Source organism: Parus major, chromosome 2 (genome assembly GCF_001522545.3).
Source record: "Parus major isolate Abel chromosome 2, Parus_major1.1, whole genome shotgun sequence".
In the NCBI taxonomy this organism is placed as follows: Eukaryota; Metazoa; Chordata; class Aves; order Passeriformes; family Paridae; genus Parus; species Parus major.
Genome location: NC_031769.1, coordinates 51183400 through 51200618, shown reverse-complemented (window position 1 = coordinate 51200618; position 17219 = coordinate 51183400). Strand labels below are relative to the sequence as shown.

Sequence of the window (17219 nt, the reverse complement as noted above, 5' to 3'; positions counted from 1 at the left end):
CCAATGCAATTAGCATGCTGACAAGGCTGCTCACAAAGATGAATCTGGAGTCAGCGTTACCTCTAATAACTATTGCCTAATCACATTCGGTTTAATTACATATAGATCACTGATTCTCCCAGGAAATGTCTGGTGCCTGCCTGCCTTTTTTGTGTTGGTGTTAAGTGCCCATTGGAGGCAGCCTGACCATCAAGTAACTATGCAGCTGTCCCTTGCTGCTGTCTCCCCTGTGGTAGGGGAAAGCCCTGTAGGTATACAAAGTCTTCCTCATCAGGCTTTGATATGAGACAGGGAAAAAGCAACCTGACTTTTGGGAGGAGGGCAACTCTGTGTGTGCTCTTGAATTGTTACATACTGCTTATAGACACATATTTCAGGGGCATGTCCATTGCCCTTTGCTCCTGAAGCTCCCAGGTTTTGGCACACGTTTTGCTCCTTTCCACCATTGATAAAACTCATGTCTGATGGAAGGAAGCTAGGTTTGTTAGCTCAGCACTCAAAAATGAAGAATAATTGAAAGTCTCACTTGTTTACCATTCTTTTCAAGCATCATTATTCACAGCAGCAAAACATAAAAGTGGCCAGATTTTTTAGGTAGATTCACACTGGATTCTAAATCAACAAAACAAGGACTAGAAATAATTTTGCATTAGCAAGCCCCAGGGGGCAAAACACTTGAATTTTGAAAGTATATGGAGGCAGTGTTTGCATTAGGAAAAACCATGGCTTTTCTCAAAGTGCCATTCACTGAAAATATCCTTTTTTTTTTTTTTTTTGCATTGTGTTAAACCTTAAGCATTCCCATAAGATACAAAAAGGCTGGATGAAGAATTCACCCTACCAGCAGTATAATGACACACACCATTTGCATTACTTCAAGAAGCATTCTTCACAGCCTCATCTGTACAATATTGCTTTTCTCACAAGACATGAAGAAACAGAGCAGCTGAGAATTGGGGAAATATAATTATTTACAGTAACATGCACAGGAGGATAGAGGGCAGGAGGATGTCACACTTGTTATGATGCTGTCACTTGTACACTTGTCACCAAGGGGTATGGTCGTGTCCCTTGCATGTACATTGCCATGTCAGAAGTCAGCTCTGTCATGCATACAATTGTATTGCAAGTCTGCTAAAACTAAGCTGCCAAACAAAAGGATAAATTTTCCACTGGATCAGTGCATCGACCCTTTCTAGCAGCATCCCATACGTAGGTTGGATTAAATGTACCATGAACCTGTACTCCAAATGGACTGGAAAATAAATTGCCTATGCAAGCTCATTTTTTCAGCTTGGTTTGCTGGGAGACCTATTTTAAAGCTATGTGTGCTCTGGACAGTTTCTTCCTTCCAAGAGAGGGCACCATTAGCTCTCCTTCGGCTGCTCTTTAAAGCTGGGGTAATAGGAATAGCTCCAGAGAGGCTTTGCAAGCCTGGGTTCCTTTTGGACATCTCAAATAGCTGCAGATGTGTTCTATGAGTGCCCCATAGGATCTCTGGTCACAGGGGCAAGGGCAGTGCCTGAAGGATGCCACCACTCTGCTGTGCCAGAGCTGCATTCCCATGACATTTTTGCCTATCCAGGCTTGGTTTGACCTAGCTTGGCCTGGTCTCCATGGGCAGCAGTAGAGGTTACACAGTGCTGTATTTCTTACCCACAACCAGCAAATTCACACAGAGATCCTCAGCTTTTGATAATTTAACAGGCTCCAAGAGCTAGATGGGAATCTGTACAACCAGCTGTGACCCTTACTGGCTGTACTTTGGCTTGCTAAGCCAGTGCCAGGACAAACATTGCTAAATAAAAGTCGTCTGTGAGACAAGGATATCCATCTCTTGTATCATCATTGCTCCTGAGAGGGACAGTGTCCCACAAAGTCTAGTGCAATGCATAAGTCTCAGCACTTTAAAAAAGAAACGGAACAAAAGGTGCAAACATACAATACAGGATAAAGATGAGCAACACTTACTGTGATATTTCAGAGCTAGTTCAAATTTCAGGGCTGTAACTCACTGAAGAAAGCAGTCTCTGAGGTTAACATACACACATTAAATAACATTCCTTCTGCTCTCTTTAGAAAGAAAACAGGTTTTCAAGTAAAAGGATTTCTGCAACAAGAGCTCTGGTGTTGTTTCACACAGATGGTGCTTATTAGAGAGATTTCAATTCCCAACAAACAATTTAAAGCACCACCTGATCTGCAATTCCAGCTCCTCTCTCAAATAAACAGCAATAATTCACATTGTGGGACTGGGGCCTTACTTCTTCCATTTATGCTTACAGATGGGCTCCAAGCAGGCCACCTCATGATGTAGGGAGCAAGATCAGCCACCCCAGTGAGCCCCCTGAGCAGGACATGTCCCTTTGTGCCTGCCATGTCAGTGGCACCCCTCATGGGGTCTGCCATGGGTCTGATGCAGGTGGGTGCTGACAAAAGAATTGAGCCCATCTCGGACAACAAACATAATGCCACTTCAAGGAAGCTCAGTCACCTTCACTGCTGTTCCCACCCCCCACCTTTGGCAATTGCAAGGCCCCTCTTTCTTGGCAGACCCATATCTGGTATAAACAGCAGGTATCAAATGCTGCTGCAGAAGCATTGCCCCAGTCAGCAGCCTTAGGACAAGAATGAACAAGGCCATTTGTGACGAGTTAATGCTGAAATGTGTCTCAAAGAGTGATGGTGAAGCCCTTCCATGTTCAGTGCTGTAGGAGGCATGTGGGACTGACCCAGGTGCCATGGTAGGTGGTCCAGCTGTGGCTGTGGGCCTCCTCAGGGCACATTATCTTTTACTGGTTCCCTTGTACATTTCTGATGTGTTCTGATGCTACCATTGGGCATTCAGATAGTTTCCCAAAGGCTGGCTTTGTTGTTTTCCTGGGTCAAGGTCAGGAGTGCCAAAGGGTAAGGCTTGCTTAGGGCTGCTGTTAGTAATGATGGAGCCTGTGGAAAAGACTTTATTCCTCTCTTATCTTTTAATAGCGGTTTTCTATATCTTGTCTTAATCTGCTATATCCTGTGCAGGCAGACAGGGAGGTTACACTGCAGCTGTGTTTCTTTGGCTGTTTTCTATTCTTGCACCCTCTGTCACTTTTCTGTTTATTTGAAGTTGACGGCACTGAACTCAGTGGAATTTCTGAATGCTCATCCTTCCCAAACACCCACGCTATTCTATACTTACACCATTCTTCATTTTAAGTTCCTCTCTTTTGGTGCTTTGAAAGTGGGATTTAGCAAGTCAGGGTCCTCACCTCTCTGGGATAAATACAGAGGCATTGCTCTGCCTCTGTCAGATACAGACAACAGCAGTTTCCTGTCTGATAAGAACTTTTAAATCTTGTTTGAAAGTTGCTTTCTGATCTTCACAGAGGAGGTTCATAGATGTACAATGTACATTTCAATTTCCTTCTTGATACTCATTATTCTTCTTCAGAGCAATACTAACTTACTTACAATCTTCTCAAGCCAGTCGAATTCGAAGTGGGGGGAAGGAAATCATGTGCCAAAAGAGCAAATATTTATTTAATTACTTTTATTAAAATAAAAATATCATGCATTAATACTCATTAGACATTTCTGAGAACCAGTAATATGAAGATTAAGACTACATAATTTCTGCATAAAATAGGTTGAGCTGGTAAAACATGCAGCCTATGTACTGGAAGGGACCAGATGGAAAGACAAAAATGAGAAAGGTGCTGTTGTGGTTTTGTTGTTTTCTTTTTTCTGTGTACAAAATTCATCTATAAAGACAAAAATTATTTAATTTAATAATTGTGATATCAGGGACCTATCCAGGCTAAACACATACTGACAGTTTCAGCTCCTTTCTTCTATATTGCCTTGCCAATGCAGTGTATTTTGCTCTGTTACGAAGACTCTGCAATTCCTTTAATCTTTGTCTGCCACATGTTCCACCAGTTGGATATTAAACACCCATACTCATTGTACACTGGGGCTTCATTTGGCTGCCTTTGCTAACAGAATTTCTCTTCCTGACTAGTATAGTACAATTTAAATCATCAGTGTGACTCTGGTTGAGACTTTATTTCGCTTTAGTTATGCACTTTGGAAATGGCCAACACTATGGTTTCATATGCCACATGGATCAGCTTTTGAGGGATTGCTTTCACTCTGCTTCTGCTCTTGTCATGGAAGTGAAGTGGGAACCTGACACATAAAAGAGCAGCTTTTTCTAGGGCCCTGATAAGCAGCACCTGGGCTTTCATATTGCACTTCCATTGGTCACAAGGGTTGCCTGTATTATTGCTCACATTTTGAAACTCCAGCACTGTGCATGCAGAGAGCCAAAGAGTGTTGAAGAGAGGAAAGAGTGCTGTTACTAGCTTCACTAAGCTCTGAATAAATCCCCAAGGTGACAAATTTTATGAGGAAAAGAAAAAAATCTAAGTCCATCAATAAAGAACCCTTAGTGTGAATTATCCTCTGGCTACAAGCTACAAGCTAGCCACTGCTTTTTTTCCCCCCCAAATACAACAGTATATTACAATAAAAGTCCTCCAAAAATTAAAAACAATTAAAAAGAATAATATACACCTCATTTTTTCATCGCTCATATACAAACAATCTTTGATCAACAGTATAAACCATTAAACCATATAAAAGTCAAAAGTTTCTTATTTTACAAATAGTGCTTTCATAGCTGAGTAACTTTACAATGCTGTGAGGGTACCATCTGTATCTGTGGATATATTGCTTGACAGTTTATTAAAACCAAGTCATCATACCTTATATCCGGTTTGATTGCATCAGTACAAAGCAGCCTAAAATGGGCAATGGATCCATAGGATCTCTGATTATTGTGAGGGATTTTCAAAAATCACTCAACATTAGCCTTGTTTTAGACTCTCAGTGTAATCAATTTAAACATCCCATTAATTTCAAGGAGAACACTATTAGGAATGTAGGATTAAAAAGCAATGTAGGTATGTGAGCCAAGCCTCCTATCATTGTAGACAACATCTTTGATTATTCCCTTTAATGAAATATGAGGATAACATTGATGGTGGTTGCAAATGAACACTCTCCAGCTAGCATGCAGGAGGTAAGAAGAAGAGTCTGGATAAATTCCAGCCTGTCTGGAAATGATGTACCGTATTGGCTGTGTAGGAACACCACCTTCTACCAGTCCAGTTGTTAAGAGGCATTTTTGATTTCTGGTTTCCACCTTATTAATCAGAAAAATCCATTACTTCAAAATGAGTGATAGAAAGAGACAAAAGGTGCCATCTGCACCATGTTAGAAGATGACAGCAAAGTTGATGAAGCACCAGCCCCAAATGTTGACTGAAGGTGTTCAGCCTTCTGACTGCATCAGTGCAACAAGTGCTGTGTCTTTTGCCAGGTAGGTCTTCAGTTACCAATTTTTTCTCTTGGGAAACCCATTTTTGGATGCTATTGGGGGCTGAGCTTTACCACTAACTGTGGTACAGCTATGACAGCACTCTTCTCTCCCTGCATAAAAAGAAGGGGCTGCACCAACCCGCAATTCTCAGTCCACACGGCCATGGTAATAGAGGTGGTGATCTCCCTAACACCAGACATCAAATGCAGGCAGGAGGCATGTCAGAAAGCAAAGCATATCATGGAAGCTCTGATAATTAAAGTAATACATAACCAAAAGTGTTACTGTTTTGAAGTCTCACTGCCTGCCTACACACTTCCTCACACAAGAAAGTTATTTCATCATGTCTCATCTTAACATCATCGTATTTTTTCCTGATACTGAGCCAAAATATCATGTATTTGCTTCTTTCTTTCTTGCCTGTGTCTCTGTTTAGATATTGCATTAAGTGCAATACAGAGTAGAGGTTGTAGGTTTGGCTCTGAAGTGATACATGGTCCAGATATTCAGTTTGGTTTTCTATGGACAGGCCTCACCCTCCTACCAAGCTCTCTTGGCTCAGCATAGTTCTGACCCCACCCCAATGAAGTGTGGAGCTCTGTAGCTCTTCTCCATGAAAAGAGGCTGTGGAAGTAGTGATCAATACCTTATTCCTTTAAAGCAAGAAAACAAGACATTAAATCTTTGGTCCTAATGCAGCCCATTTGACAAGCTACTTGACGGTGTCAAGTTTTTCTTTTGTATAAATTTTTTTTTCTATTATTTTCTTTATTATTTAAAAAGGCTCCTTGAAAGTTGTATGTCAGAACAAAGAGTGAGCAATTATAAGAAGAAAGGTAGAAAATGGGATCCCAATATAAAAATCTGAACCAGTGGTGATAAAACATTACAAAGCATTCTTGTGCTAAATGTTATACAAAGAGTCTGACATTTCACGAGTATACAGTTCCCACCAAGAAGGAGGACACAGGTATATTTTCATACTTTGTCCTGATTCAAGTGTTTTCTCATAGAGAAACTTTGAGGGAAGCAATGGCCAGAGTACCGTAACTGCACATTTGAGTGGCAGTGGTCATAGTAACAGAAAATGTTGAACCCTGAAAGTGAAAATTGAGCGCTTGTCTGGAAATGCAAAGTTTCTTCTCGGCACCCTGGAGCACCCACAGACAGACCAAGAACACCCCAGGTATCTTGTGATGGGACTTCTTCAAGCTGTTTGGGGTCCTGTGACATTGCTGTAACTCTGTCTCCCAGGGAAGAGAAGAGATAATTGCCGTAATAAGAATGCCATGTACATTGGCTTTCACACAAGCAATCTCTGCAACCCCCATCACATCAAGCTGGGATTGGGGACAGGAGCACCTGTACCTGCAGGAACAGTCAGTGGCCTCAGTGATGTCCCTGTGCAAACTCAGCAGCTGTCCCAGTATGGACAGTATGTCCAGGTATGGACTGGTCAGCTGAAGCCCTTCCCTGACATTATTCTCACTGTGCAAGCCCTTCCCTTTCAAACAAACCACAGGACCACGTTTTCTAATGCTGGGGCAGGCTTCAAGTTGTGGTGAGGTTGGTGGGATGGGGCATCACCCTGAGGCATTCCAGAAACCACCATCTAGTTCCAACCACTCTCTCTAAAAAAGCTTCCTTTGGTGTTGACTGTCAGATGGAGACAAAAGCAAGGCCCTGGCCTCTGGATGAATTTACTCAACAAAATCAATTGCAACATGAAGAAAATTTCCCAGGTCAACTATCTTTTCAGCAGAAGAAAACAACCCAAGGTCCACACTGAAATCAAGTGTGCTGACACTGCACACAATCACTGGAAAACATTGCAGGAAGATGAAGACTCTTGACTTACATTTTCATACACTTAGAAGTTATTAAAAGCCCTAAATTATTACTGCAAAATGAGTCCTGTAATAACTACTGCTTTACGATAGATGCTAAGGACTAACTTGTGGATGTTTTATTTTGCCTTCCATGAGAAATACAGTAAAAAGGGAAATTTTATCTTTCTCAAGTGGTAAGGCTGTTAGCTTTTAGAAGAGGCTTCATTTTGCTACATTTCCCTATTTAGCTGTGTCTTTAAAATCAGTCTTTTCTACCCACACTTCCAGTTGACCTTTCAAGTTATTTCTGGATGTTGATTTATGCTGCTTAACCATGTTCTCCTGCATGAGCACCTACGATCTGCTGGGGTCTCCTTGCTGTTTAATGTGCAGTGAGCTGCAATGGAAAAACCAGGACATTTCTGCTGCTTACTTGTGGGGTTTTGGGGTTGTTTTTTTTTCCTTTTTTTTCTCTTTTTATTCTGGTGGAAATGATTTTGTATATTGCAATTGTCTGTTACCCTGAGCATCACCCTGCATAGCACCTGTGCTTCCAGCCACAGCCAGTTGCTGCACAGTCCCAGTGGCTCTGCTCCCAGAGCCACTGTACCTGCCCCTGCAGCCACCACCTAGCTTTTTTTTGCTGGCTTTTGAATCATTACTGAGCTGCCAACTTACAAATTGTGGCTTACAGGATGCCTATTTAAAAGAAATACTTCACAATATGTAGTTGATACTGCCAATCTGGAATCTACATTTGTATCAACAGTTTGTGGTCCTACATCCTCTTTTCTACTCTTCGTCAAAAACATCACATTCCATGAGAGATGTTCTTTGAAACTTAGATTGCTTATTTTTTAGATGAATCTCCTTGTTTCTAGCAATGAACTGCTACTGAATCCCTCCTGAATTGTTTGAAAAGGGCAAGTGTTAACCTCTATTCATGCTACATAATGCTGGTGATACACATTGCTATTTGTCAGCGGCTTTCTTGTTTTTAGCTAAGATTAAAATCAGTAAATTCCTTTGTTCAGTAGTGTTTGAAAGATTCTGTGGGAGAATATGCACTATGTGATTTTCTAGTGTTCTGCTTGGAGATCTAACAGATTCAGCAAATTGAAAAATTATCTGTGAATTCTGTTAAGATCTTTTTTTAGTTTTATGTACATTTTTGCCAGGGTGGTGGGTGGGGAAAAGCAGCGCTGCCTGTGCGCACATGTTGCACACTTGTGAGAGCAACACAACAAATCTGCTCCCAGGAATGCAAGGAGAAATCTGCTGCTAATTGGACGTGGGAACTGAATTCTGGTTACTGTTTTAAATATAAGCCACTGATAATCCAAGTCAAACATTGCATCTTCCACACTGCTGTGTCTGGGACTTGGTCATGGTGAGACAACTCTACCAAACAGAACAATCTCTGGATTCTGACCCAACATGCCACTTCACCCTGTACTGTAAGTGGGACCTGTGAGCTGTACACATACAAACTGCTAATGCATGTTACTTAAAAAAGGGCTCATTTCACATGACTGAAGGTCTCCTTTACTCTGTAAATCTGAAGAAAACAGATTTGCCCTAAGGATTTGCTGCTTGATCCTGGACTTCAGATGCAATACTTAAACTGAAATACATAATGATGTATTCAAAATACAGCAGCAGCATAAATTTGACTGTTTTTTGCTACTTAATATAGACTACAGGTCCTCTCCAAGTCAGCTGCTTATGCTACCTTCAAGCAAGTTACCAACATTCAACTAGTTAAGGGCATTTGTCCCCAAATGAGAAGTTGCTTTCTGATCTAGTGGTTTGATTAAAATAGCACTGCCAAGCTGCTGGTGGGATGCATCTAAAGGACTGACTAAGTTCACACTTTAGGCATTTTACTCCTCCTACATTCATAAGAAATGTTAGTGATGGAATAGTTTTATGGGTCACTGGAAAGAGTAGCTGTTTTTGCTGCTGTGACTGATTTATAGCAACAAGCCAAAATCTTAGCCTTGCCTTGCCTGCCTATACCACACTAATAACCAGAAGATGACACTGCGTATTTCAAAGAAGCAGTAGGCAACCCTGTGCTTCAGAAGAGGGAGATAATATTTTCCATCATACCAGATTATTCTTTCTTTCCTTAATTCATTCTTACTGCTCCTCCTGCATGGCCAGGATAGTAACCCCAAAGGGACATGTAACCAGCCCCAGCCTTTGCCCCAGTGTGGGACAGCAATTGGCAGTATTCTCTTGAAGTGACTGAAGTGTGCTACTTAGATACCCCTTTAGTAGGGAAAATTATTTCTGCTTTGAGCCCCTTTAAAAAGGGAAATGAGGCTGCTTGGCTAGAGCTACCTGTGTTTCTTGCCTTAGTCAAGTTTAATTTAGTATAGTTCTTCCAGTCTGTCTCATGAGTGCTCCAATTTGCCACTATTTGCATTTCCTTGACATTTAATTGAAGTCTGTTAAACATTATCTGACACTTCATTTTTCAGTTACGGCAACATCTTTAACAGTGTTGTTGAAGAAGAAAGGCATTTTGACAACTTGACAGCTGCATAAGGGATCAGAACAAAAAATAGTTTTGGGTTTGACCATCAGGAAACAGACTAGTGAGCATTTTATAATCATGTATAGGTGACTTGGAGGCACGTTCCTCTTGTCAGTTTGTAGCAGTAGTGGTCAGCAGGTGATGCATTGTGCCATTTTGCTCCTTGTGCTAGTTTTCCCCAGACCAATCCACTCCATACTGCCCTGGGCAGAATCGCCCATACGTCCCTCAGATGCATTTCTCACCTTTGGGCCAAAAGGCTGTATATGGAGCCAATTTGTAAAAAATCTGGTGGTTTGGAATAACAGTTTCAGTTCCAGGAGATTTGGAACATAATTCTTTTTCCTGCTGGTGATCTGAGCAACACTTAGCAGACGAGCAGTACAAGCATGTGATCTTGTAAAAGATCCAAAAATTCTGTTAGAAACATTTATAAAAATACAGAATGTAGAAAGGAATTTGACTGTACAATGTGTACAGCTCTCAAGTTCATCCCAGAGTGGCTTTTTACCATGCTACCATTTGAAAATGTAAGTAATGCATCCATATTTCTTCAGTCCAGGAAGATCCTGCTCCATCCCAACATGCATCCGAGCACAGGCTATGGACCTCAATTATTACGTGGAAATGGGCAAGGAAAGACCCAAACTACCATCAGACAGGCTTTGCAGTTTCAAAGCCCCACACTGAAAAGCAGAGGTGCTTTTTGATGCATTGTGGTTGCCATTTGCTCTGAGCCAGAGTCCACTCTTGCAGCAGCCAACAGTTCACTTATCCAGCTTGCCTTGCTGCAAGAAGAAATTCTCTATGGTCATGCTGAGGCCTCAATGTATTCACTTTTTGGTGCCGCTACCCTCAAGTACTCTGGGTTTTCTGCTGCAGGAACTTTTAAGAGACCGTTAGGTTTGGTTTCCTTCGGTAAGAAGTCCTGCTGGTAGTCAGGATTGTCCAGATTTATTTGGTGGTTGCCCGCTTGGATCCAGTAGGGAGAGCTCTCAAAGACTGTCTTGGCCAGGGGAGACTGGTTGGTGTTGAGATACTCGGGGTTGTCCACAGCTGTGCTGTGTGAATTCTGGTAGCTGGAGTCTGTGGGGACCTTTGAGTTTGCTGTGAGAGAGAAGTTGTTGTAGATTGGATTCTGGACTGCTGAGGCAGATGCTTTCTTGGGCACCAATTGGTTTACATACTCTAGAATAAAAAGAAAATAAAAATGAGAAGGAATGAAAAGGAAGATATAAACTTAATGCAGCCATTTGGTGTCACTTGACATTTAGTTTCAACCCAGCTGCCACTTGCACTTCGCACATGGCACGTCTCTGTACTTCCCAGAGGGAAAAAGAGCCAAAGGCAGGGACTGCCACTCTGGGGCACCAAACATGCTGCCCTGAGGTTCACCTTCAGGAATTTTGTTTGCCAACCAGCAGAAAGATGGCTTGGACCATGAGACAGTGAGATAGCTACTGCTGATTTTAGTGGCGTGTGGGTGGCTGTGTCCCAGATAGTGTTCTGAAATGGCAGTTTGGGAGGTTAGCTGCCAGAAGCTGTTTCCCTGGAAAAAAATGTTTAGAGATGAGGAAAATGCCTAGAAAATACAGGACTGGCAGTAACAGTGAGTCCACATTTCACGTCAGTGCTATTCCTTGCAGGGCCTTTCACCCTTTTTAGCTATGGCATATTCTTGGAACGGTTGGTTGGGATTTTTTAAGGACACAAAGCATCATCACTGCATTATCCAGCCCCATCTCCCTCCGTGCTCACTGGCTCTCTCTCTCTGACCGCCTACACTGTAAGTTCATGTGAAACCATGAACTGCCTTCTGTGGATTAACTTCTGAAAGCAATGAAACAGCCATAAAGCTCTTTATGTTGTTGAAACGGTAAAAAAAAGAACCCAAATTTTTAGAGGCTATTTTCTCAAGTAGAAAACTTTAAACATATAACCACACATGCAAACTCCCTCCCTAGATGGCACACATGGCTAACACAAGGAATCTGGCTTCTGAGGGAAATGAAATGAGAAATGGTCAGAAGCAGGCAGATAAGGGCTAGGAAAATGATATATGAACACTCTTCCACTCCCATTTACTGAGACAAAAGGGTAGAAAGCAGTTGAGCTGCTTCATTTCTAGAGAAAAAGAAAATTATTATATTTGCAAGCAAATGGCTTGTAAATGAGTGGCCATGGGATGGAAAAACAGGAAAAACAGGAGAGGTACTCACCTGGGGCTGGTAGGAAGCTGTCATCTATGCTGTCCTCCAAGAAAGCACCTGTTGGGTCTGAGCTATACCTCTGAACAAAGCTGTCTTCCCGCACAGGGTGCCCCTGCTAGGATGAAAGTAGAGAAAAACAATATTAAAGGGACTGATTTGTAGAAGCTGATACACAAAGGAGGAGTTACTCCTTTATTAAAGATCATTCTACTTACCCCGTTCCTGTCAATGCAGGTTGTAGCAGAGTTGTTGCTGGTAGCACTCTTAAAAGACAAAGAAAGAAAACACAGACATTATGAGAAGCAGTTCACTCTTAAAATTTCATGTCATGCTTCCACATCGGAAAATTTTCATACCAATGAACTCAAGAGAGGAGTGCGAGATGTTGAAGGGCTGTTGAAAAAGCCCTGGTGTGGCACAAGGTACTCATCTGCATCCACTATATCTTCCATGTCCTCCTCCTCCATCAGGGTGCGGTAAAACTTGGAGTCCGTAGGGCTGGGCAGGTGCATCCTATCATCTCCCTGTTAAAAAAGTCAGCATGAGATAGACTTGCAAGCCCCCATTCTCCCCTTCTCTCTGAGACAATTTAACAATAGGCACAAGAAGCAAAACCTTGATTCACAGATTCACAGAATATTCTGAGTTGGAAAGGACACATACGGCAAGTCAGTGCTTAAGTAAATGGCCCATACAGAGATATGTGTGTTTAACCAAATTTACCTAGAGTTTAGGGGAACTTAGGCCTGCAATCTCAGTAAAATTACTGCATTTTGAAGAGGATCAAACTCTGTTCTCCTCTCATGATTATAGTATGGACTGCTTCTGGTCCTAGACTGAGACCAGTACTAAGAAAATAGCGACCAGTCTTGACATTTTGTTTGTGGCTCTGGCTGAATGTATTAAAACCTGGAAAGCAATATGATATGGATAACTGTCCTTCCCACCACTGTGGTCAGTACCTGTATAACAAGATAGCGTGGAGGGTCACGGGCCATTTTTGAGAATTCAGCTATCAGCTCACGAAACTTGGGACGGCTGTCTGCATCGATCATCCAGCCTGCAGGAAAGGCAATGCACAAACAAAATTGTTTTGGTGTTCAAACACAGTGTGTAAATAAAATGTAACAGCAAAAAAGCAGTGCCATGCATGGAAGAAATAAAGGGACCACCCCTAAGGGACCACCATAAAAAGTTAATTCACCAGCCATGGGTGTGAATTTCAGGATTAAAATGCAGATCTTGGCAGTTTTCAGAAGAAAGAGATAAAACCACATGCTGGGAAAGCTCCTGCTGGCCTATCCCCATGTGGGCAGGCTGGTCCTACCTGAGGGATAATCCCAATTAGTTTGCTTTGAAAAAAGCTCTTGAAGGAGAGGAGGCAAATTGACACCAGTGAATGCCTGCAGAGGTACCAGGATTTGACCATCTAACAGTCACTGGACTGCTTCATTAATTCCTGGGAAGTCTACAGCCTCCCTCTGTACCCAGATGTCTTCTAAAATTCAAAACATCCTCACTGGAGACATATTGAAAGATTACTGCAACTAAGCTGTATTTAATTAGTAAACTGACTTCAACAAAAGTAAGTCCTTACAGCTTAGATTGGATCAATGCTAGAAGAGATTTCAAATATAGATACTGGAGGTTTCACATCTGATATTACTTAGGAAACCCACTGTAATCAACTAACAGATGAGCTGGTCTAGAGACTTCTGTGTTTAAAATTAAAAATAATAAAGGTCAAGCTTAGTGTGTCTAGAGGAACTCAGAAGAAACAGCCTGTCTAAATTAATGGAAAAATGAAGTGGTAATATGCCTCCTGAAATCTGCATTAGACAAAGATATCCACATTAGACAAAATCTCATAATTTCCAGGGACTTTTTACCATACTAGAAGTATGATTCTCTACTAATTCAAAAAGAAATGTTTCCTGCTGTTAGAGAAAATGGAGTGTTTGGGAATTTGCTGCTCTTGCAGGAGTAGAATCTACTGTTTCTTACTTTACCTACTTTACTTTACTTACTTTACACTTACCTCTAAGTGTGTATATTTAAATGCTAGTTTTTAAATTAAAGAATTTAGTAATTATTTTGCAATAACTTTGAACATTTCAGCTTATACTTTCTGATTGTAAAAGAGGTGACTGGGAATCCTGAATTCCTTCCAATAAAATGGCACAGCTTCAGTCGGGTCTGCACTGTAGCCAGAAAACATGAGGTGACCAGAGCAGCAAAAGATGTGCAACTGAGTTCTGTGCTCTTCTCAGGAAGGCTCAGCCCCCAGGTCCTCACACTCTTCCATTTAAATTCAGTGTAATGGCATGGAAGGGATGGGGTTGTGTTTTAAAAGCAACAGATACTGGATTAGATGCCTGGCAAAATGCCTCCTTTCTACATCTGGACTGACCCTAAGGAAAGACAGGGGCTGAGGCATCAGTAGGGTTCAGAATCTCTGAGGAGGGGTTCCTAGGACATTGCTCTGGGGTCTGGACACCTCCCAGGCTAGGTGCACACTTCTGGATGCAGTTCCTTGGAGCACAGGATCAGGCTCAGCTTGTGTGGTGCTTGTCCCACCACAGCAATATGTGGGTGCTCTAGGATTCCCCAAAAGTGCTGCAAGAGTGCTCATGGTAGCGTGGCTCCTGTCTCAGGAACAGGTACATGTTGCTCCAGTGAGAAGGTCTTAAATGCCACCTAGTGGGCTGCTTATCACATCCTCACAGCAGTGAACAGGGAAGTGGCAGCCATGGCCTAGAGATGTGCAGGAAGCCAGGTAGTAACCTGACATTTAGTAGATGATATAGATGGAAAGGGGTTTGAGATTCAGAAGCCCTTTGACATACCCTAAACTGGCTGAGAAGTGTTTCAGAAACCCTCTGCTCTTGAGCAGCTATACTGCAACAGCTGCATGCCAAAAAGGGACCAGCCAAAAATGAGGAACAAATTTGAAAAGGAACCCTGAATTCTCACATGTATGTGACGTTATGATTGTGCCTGCACTTCTGACACTCCTTTAGTAACAATCCACCTGTGTGATTGCAGCGGGAAGTACATTGCTATCCCTCGAGGTGGGAGCCTGGAGGAGCAGGCAGTGTTGATTTTATTTCCTAGATATACAAAACCAGAATATCAGGCAAAGTGGTTGGTGTCATGCTAATTTATACTGCCTGACCATATCTGTTTAAAATAATTGACAATATCAGTCAGTGGTGTGAATGGTGAAAAAAACATGAATTGGTTGAATGAGTGAGCTATGAAAACACATTCCATGATCCTAGGTAAAGCTCACCACTCTTTTCACACAACCCTATCTCTGTGCCATTACCAGGAATGCAGCATAAAATGCACCTGGGTTACTTATTCAAGTTAGATGAGCAGCCACAACCCCAAGTGTGAACTCACATTTGACCATGATCATGTAGACGTCGATGGTACAGATGGGGGGCTGCGGCAAACGCTCGCCCTTCTCCAGGACAGAGGAGATCTCACTGGCAGGGATCCCTTCATATGGCTTGGACCCAAATGTCATCAGCTCCCAGACTGTCACACCTGCAGTGGGGGGAAGAGAAGATCATGGAACAGACTGCCAGGAGCTGGACTCTTGGCCTGGGTGTGGAGAGGTGGCAGAGAGCAGAGGGGGGTCCCCTGGAAGGACTGTTTTGCCAGAACCCCAATAAGAGGAAGCATTTTCTCCCATAATTTTATAGAGAGATTAATATAACAGTTTGAAATCATCCTGCTTCCTTTTAAGGTTTTGCTTTTTTCCTTTATTTATTTATTTTTTTATAATCTCACCTAATATATTATTGTTGAACATTCCACAAACTTTCTGGCCCCACAGAAAGGAAACACAGGTTACTGTCTCCCAACTGCAACACAGCAAGTGGTTTTAAAAATGGAAGTTGTCTTTTTGTTTGAAAACAATCTCTCGGGAGACGAGCAAAAGCAGTTTTTGAAAGACGTGTAAACCAGCTGCCTGAGCGTCATTTGCTGACATACCATGGACTCCTGTGATGTAGCTGTTGTGATTGTCTAGTAGCTTAGGATACAAAACAAGATTTTGGATGCCAAGATACATAAATGGATTAAGAAGACCAGAGGCTGTACTGTTTCAGAAAGGACACAGGATCTGACCATCTGCATTAAATATTTTCCCGCAATATTAGAGCCCATGGGGGGGAAATTTTGCAATAGGTTGCTTCGAAAAGTTTCCTTTCTGCTCCTTTCTTTCAAGCTGGATTTATGAACTATACCAAATACAAAATAAATTCTCTAAGGAGGCTATCATACTACTTCCCTTTTAGCATTGTCCTCTCAATACCAGGACAGCATAAGCATTTTAGGCCTCAGCAGAGTTACACTGATTGACACCGACTTATAGTGTGGCCAGTGATTTTAAGTCCTCCTAGTTATGCGGCTCTGTTGCCAGCTCCATTATATTTCAAGTGAAGCTGCTGAAGAAAAGCTTTAACAGAACTTCAGCATACAGACCAGAGTCTCCTACCTGCAGCCCCTTTCATGGGAGGGCTCATTACCCAAGGCATATTCTGTTAAACATCTTACACCTCAGTCAGATGTAGTTTCATGGGGATTTTACTTTGTTGAATAGGTGATTTGGGCACTGTGTTTATATATTTGATCCCTTGCTCTTCTCACAATAGAAAGTAAAAAGGCCAGTATAGAGTCACCAGCAAATCCTGAAATTTTCCAATCCATCTGGAATAATTGTAACTGCTTTTAAACTCACCATAACTCCAGACATCACTTTGATGAGTGTAAATCCGGTGTAAAATTGACTCCAATGCCATCCATTTAATAGGAACCTAGGAAAATTCACAAAGAATCCTTAAGAGGTTGACCCAAAATTTATGGGGATGTTCACCACCAGGTGGTGTGTAAATCAATCGTTTGGTTGCAGAAGAAAAAAAACAAAAACAGCCAACACAACTATGTGAATGGCAGAACAGGCAACTTTTGAGTCCTCCTTTATTATTTTCATATATTATGAAGAACCTGGAAGTGTGTGGAATACCAGGTATATCAGAAATATCTCTTACTAAACAGTTTTACAATATTTTTAACAGTCAAATAATTACATTTTAGCCTTCTATCAGAACAGGACACAAATCCAGTCTTAGGCTACATGACTGATCTACACTCATATGGTTTCTATTTATGGCCTCTGCAATATTTGCAAGCAGCTTCTCTTTAATTTCTCAGCAGGACACATTCCCTCCATCAGCACGCAGTACAACACAAAGGCGTGT

General features: G+C 41.9%; 1 protein-coding gene across 2 annotated transcripts in view; it reads right to left on the bottom strand.

Moving 5' to 3' along the window:
- Positions 1–3520: 3520 nt before the first annotated feature.
- The window catches only part of EGFR (epidermal growth factor receptor), a 158800-nt gene continuing 145101 nt past the window's right edge, over positions 3521–17219 (bottom strand). Inside the window, exons 22-28 of one of the 2 annotated variants that reach the window (XM_015618676.3) lie at positions 16700–16775; positions 15355–15501; positions 12912–13009; positions 12306–12473; positions 12165–12212; positions 11959–12061; positions 3521–10927 (exon numbers count right to left, since the gene is read on the bottom strand). In XM_015618676.3, coding sequence (XP_015474162.1) covers positions 10551–10927; positions 11959–12061; positions 12165–12212; positions 12306–12473; positions 12912–13009; positions 15355–15501; positions 16700–16775 — 1017 coding nt within the window. In that variant the 3' untranslated portion in view covers positions 3521–10550. Of the gene's footprint in view, positions 10928–11958; positions 12065–12164; positions 12213–12305; positions 12474–12911; positions 13010–15354; positions 15502–16699; positions 16776–17219 lie in introns of both variants that reach the window. The other variant, XM_015618675.3, reaches the window with a different exon arrangement.